A 5546-nucleotide genomic window follows, 5' to 3' on the forward strand; every position below is an offset into this window, starting at 1 on the left:
TTGTCTTATTTTCAATACCAACGTGCGAGCAAGAACTTCCATTACTTGCGCCAAACTTTGAAGCTGAAAGCTTCATTTTACCTTAGACATAGCTCGGACAGACAAGTGGACAGACGGACATCTTTAAATCAATTTATAATTTGATGCTGATCAAGAATATATATACTTGACGGGGTCTCCAACGCTTTTTGCAAATGAAAAAATTAATATATTCCTTATCTCTCATCCTTCGGTGATGGTTATAAAAATGGCATTATTTTTTTGCATTCTTTGAAATGGGAAGAAAAGGAAGGAGAAATATAAATTGTGGACAACTGACAAGAATCATCGTAAAGAATCAAGACAAGAGACTGAAATTTGAAAAATGATTCTACTACTGACAAAAAGATTGATTCGATTCGACTGCCAAAGAGCTCTAACTGACTACTTATATTAATGACAAATAAGATTAATAAAACTTGCAATCGACTTGCAACTTCACCGTCTTATAAGTAATCACACTTACGACAAGGTTTATTTTAAAATGATCAAAGTCTCCTCCACTGCCATCTGTGAAGATTGCAATATTACTGAGTCTGCCGAGCATCTTATTTTTGAGTGCAGAAGGTTTGACATCCTTAGAGAGTCTTTCAGTTTAACTTGTATAACAATTTATATGAAATTTTTCGTGCTGGCAACTTTAGGCATTTGAAGCAACTGACTGCCTTTATTAAATCAGCTGACTTTTCGTTCTAATTTTACATTTATAATTTCTATTACAATCACAAATCGCCTACACTTTTTCTTTTGTCGGCATTTCTAGCCGGATATTTGACTGTACAGTACCAAGTACGGTGATTTATGGATTGACAGCGGAACAGAGCTTCTCATAGCGAACACTCTGCCACATCAGTCTATACCTATGCTCAAAGTTTTCATTATGGATCTAATATTAATTTAACTGGTCCAATCCATTTCCAAACAAATCAAAAAAAGAAAAGATAGCAACCATCGATGTAAATATTTATCGAAGCCATCTAAAAAGTCCCAGAAGCATCTATACGTCCGTTAACTAAATGAATGGTTTTGAGTATCCAGGATTCGTCTTCTCTCTCTCAAAAATTTTTTCAAAATTTTATTCATCATTGTATAAGTGTGAAGAATGAGCCCAAGGAACCGTGCTAAAGAAAGCACGAGTTTGATTTAGAAAAACAAACGTTATCTCTAATTTTTCTTTCAGAGGAAGAAGAATTCGATCACTATTAACAAAAAAGAATTTTCCCTCAATTACTACCTTAAAGTTTTAGAACGTTCGTCTTACAATCCCAGATTAAGAGTCTTAAGTTTCTCTTTAAGGAAATTCCTAGGTTAGGAAAATCTAGCACATGAATTAACCTAAACGTTCGTCGAAAATTAACAAAATATTACACGTGAGTAAATGCAGCGTGTAAATAAGGTTTTTAATGCATAGGGCTTGCGATGTGTTAAAAGAACGGTTACTTTTCAGGTTTCGTGGGCTACTTATTTTCTATTTTCGATTTTTTTGTTATACCCATCACAGAAGGGTGACGAGTATACTAATTCCGTCAAAACATTTGCATCGCTCAGAAGAAAGTTTTAGAGACCCACAATGTATACAAATTCTTGATCAGCATCAAGTTCTGAATCGATTTAAGCATATGCGTCTGTCTTTAGATTCCATTGTAAATATTCTTCTGTCCGCAGAAACGAAGCTGTCGATGTCAAATGCGGCAAAAACATTGAAGATTCTTGGACGTAGTTTGATGTTTGAAAATGAACGAAATCGGTCGACGGACACGCCTACTGTACTATGTAAGCCGGGTGCACCTCCATTTTGCAAACACGCAGAAACAAGCTTCGAAAAATTCTAAAAAGTGTGTAAATTCTTCGCCAGTTTCAAATTTGAAATCCTCCTAAACATGCCCGTCTGTCCATCCGACTCTCTGCGTAGTGACTGACTTTCTGCGTAGTGCTCGTAGTAAACATTTTCTCATTGGAACTAGACTAAACTTTACAAATGAGACGTCGACAACGCTCGCACGCACAGACAAGAGCAAGAAAAACAATAGCCGGTCGACCTCAATATTACAGAGAATGAAAGTTTAGTTTTTTTAATTTTTTTTGCCTTATTTTGCATAAAGGTGATGGGTATAAAAGATTCGGTCACGATCGAATATAATTTTCTTGCCTGTTTTAAGTTCTTTTCTTCCTAGTTTCCACATTAAACTCTTAATAATTGTATATTGAATTGAATTAAAAACCTTTTTTTCTCTTGTCTCTTTCGCAGATGTACAGATGAATCCTTAGGTGCTAATTTAGAAATTAGGAAAAATACATTTATAAAGTACAATACAACAAAAAAAGCAACAACAATAATAATAATATTAACAACAGCAGACCGCATCATACTCCTGCACGCACGAGAAAAACGGAATGTTTTGCACACACACATATATATTTGTATGTATATATATATGTATATATATATACAAAAAAACGGACTGATTTGCTAAGAAATACGAAGAGATTTTATTCGAAAAATATCGAATGAAAATCGAAATAAGATAAAAGAACTAAGAAAAAAAGGAAAGGCGAGAAGGAAAACAATGTGTTAAGCATCGAATCAACAACATTCAAAGAGTTGTTGTAAATCAACGATTTTTATACCCAGATCGCTCAATTGGAAAATTTGGAAAAGCAAAAGATAAAAAAGATAAACACAAAATAATAATCATAATTAAATAATTTTTTAATATAATTTTTTTTATTATTAAGAGAATAGTTTCAAAAACTAAAAAAAAACAAATAACAAAAAAAAAAACATTTTTAATAAGCAAAACGAAATTTAAACAAAATAAAAAAGTATTTTAACGCCAACACACATACAACCCGTAAGAATATAAAAAAAGAGAGCAAAAGAAACCGATTAGAAAAATGCTGCGAAAACAAATGAAAAATAGATTGTGAAACAGATTATTAAATACCGAAATTATAATAACTGTGCTTTGGTCGATGCGCAAAGAAAACTCTAACAAATCAAAGAGAAAGAGGACAAAAGGAAATTCTCTTCAATAATTGTATAAAACGAGAACACAGACGACTGCTACTAATCGACTAACTCGTACCTTAGCAACAACGTTAGCAGCAGCAGCAGCAGTAGTAGTAGTAGTAGTAGTTATAGCAGCACTAAATTGCGCTTGAAACGCAAAATTTGTAAAATGTCAAAGTATTTCATTAATACTACAACAACCACTGCAGCCACCAGTAGTAATGTCTATCAGAACAATTCAGCGGGCTCAAGCTCTTCTAATGCGATACGTAAACTGTCCTATGAAAATGTGGCCGCTACTGCGAAAAGCAGTAGCAGCTCCTCTGTTACAACGCGGGGAACAAATGCGAAAGGTACACGAATTTTTATGACAACAACTCAACAGCAACCGCAACGAAAGCAGCACTCTACATCTTCTGATAGTGGTGATACGCCAACCACCATGGCCACTCATTTATTGGATCATGGCTATGGTGTATCTTTGACACCGCCTTCCGTATCGTCTACCACGGTAGTAGGTAGTCATCAAGTTGCCAACGCATTAATAACAACTACAGCTAGTATACCTGCCTCACAAGAAACGCAACAACAACAGCAACAACAACAACAAAAATACAAATCTACGGATATGACACAATATTATAAGGTTAAGTGATAATTCTCTTGCAGCACTTACTTTTTCCCCTTCAATCGTTTCTTATAAATTTTTTTTTCCTTGCAGGTTAAACGGCGCATACCTATAACCGACGGTCACTCCAGAAAGCAAGCAAAACATAGTTTACAACATCAAACGCCTTATCAATCGCAGCATCAGCAACCACAACAGCAACAGCAGCAGCAACATGTAGTGGTACGCTCTACTAGCAGTATAAAGCAACAGCATACCAGTAATTTTACTGTTCCTTCCCCACAACCAGCCCGACCACCTTCGTCGGCTTCTTCTACCTCTTCATCTTCAGCTCTAATAGCTCCTTCTTATTATTTTAAAGCAGTAACACCTTCCACTCACTCAAATTCGGGCCATGGTGGCAGTTCAGTGGTCTCTTCGGTTGCAAAACGTACGCCGGAAGGTAATCGTGCCGACACCTCATTAGGTATATTAACCAAAAAATTCGTAGAATTATTGCAAGAATCGCCGGATGGTGTTGTCGATTTAAATGACGCCTCCAGTAAATTATCAGTGCAAAAGCGACGCATTTATGATATTACAAACGTTCTGGAGGGCATCGGTATACTTGAAAAGAAGTCCAAAAATAACATACAATGGAAATGCGGCAATTCATTTCACAGTGCCGATCGAACCAACGATATCAAGTCGGAAAGCGAACGTCTGGAACAAAAAGAGAATGAATTGAATACGCTAATCGATCAAATACGCAATGAATTGCATGGCGAGATATCGCGTAATGATCAATTGGCTTATGTCACCCAAAGTGATTTATTAAATGTCGATCTGTTTAAGGATCAAATCATTATAATTATTAAAGCGCCACCAGAAGCAAAACTTGTGGTAAGTTTTTACTTCACGTTCAATGTAAACGAGAGCGTAATACGAAACAACGTCGCTTACATCATTTTCATTTCCGTCACGCCTGTATTTGCCGTGTTTCGAGAGACTTAAATCATAGATAATAGTTTTTCACACAACTTGTTAACTTTACATACCTTCATAGTAATAATGCATAAATTACAGGGGAAAGAACAATCAAGTCTTTCCGCATTCACTCACTATTCGTATACAAAATTTATTTCAAATTATTCGACTGTCCTCTCTCTTCTTCTTTATCTTTCGCTCGATACAAACAACCCGAAAGCTAAAAATAAATCATCACTAGCACATATCACACACGCACAGTTCCTATAGACGGACGTAGGCATGTCTATTCAAATCCACAGATATAGTTAAACGCTTACATATATTTACAGACAATGTATGTATAAACACATACATGCGTAAGATTAAAATTCAAAAATATTCGCAAAGACAAACCGGCAGCCGGCATTTTGCATTCGATTTGTTCACATTGGAATCATTTGCATTTCGGGCAACATCATTAACACACATTCATTAAATATCAGTTTAATTTCATTTTGCTTCTTTCTTTTTTTATTTTTTTAATATTTGTTTTTCTCTCTTCTTGTTGCGATTATTTTTTCGACGTAGTTACCTGATTCACGTAATCCACGTGAAATACATGTGAAGGCTGAAAATAATGGTGAAATCAGTGTATTTCTATGTCATGACAACTCACCCGAGAACTCACCCAATTTCGGTACGACGTCATCATCGGTTATACACCATCATACGCAACAACAGCAACGTCATGATCCCTTGATAAATGATATGAATCGTTTAACGCCTAATATGGAACCGATGAAACGACCAAGATCAGGTAAGAGTAATAAAGTTAAATATCGTTTTCAATTTGTCCTTAATTCTCCTCTGTTCCTCTTTCTCTCTCTCTCTCTCTCTCTCTCTCTCTCTCTCTCTCTCTCT

At 35.5% G+C, this 5546-nt stretch overlaps 1 protein-coding gene across 1 annotated transcript in view; it reads left to right on the top strand.

Moving 5' to 3' along the window:
* The first annotated feature begins 2794 nt into the window (after positions 1-2794).
* LOC119638391 (transcription factor E2f1) overlaps positions 2795-5546 on the top strand; it is a 7174-nt gene continuing 4422 nt past the window's right edge. The window contains exons 1-3 of the mRNA XM_038035150.1: positions 2795-3695; positions 3771-4559; positions 5214-5442. Coding sequence (XP_037891078.1) covers positions 3219-3695; positions 3771-4559; positions 5214-5442 — 1495 coding nt within the window. The 5' untranslated portion in view covers positions 2795-3218. The remainder of the gene's footprint in view (positions 3696-3770; positions 4560-5213; positions 5443-5546) is intronic.

The sequence above is a fragment of the Glossina fuscipes genome, unplaced genomic scaffold (assembly GCF_014805625.2).
Source record: "Glossina fuscipes isolate IAEA_lab_2018 unplaced genomic scaffold, Yale_Gfus_2 88, whole genome shotgun sequence".
NCBI classification, from domain to species: Eukaryota; Metazoa; Arthropoda; class Insecta; order Diptera; family Glossinidae; genus Glossina; species Glossina fuscipes.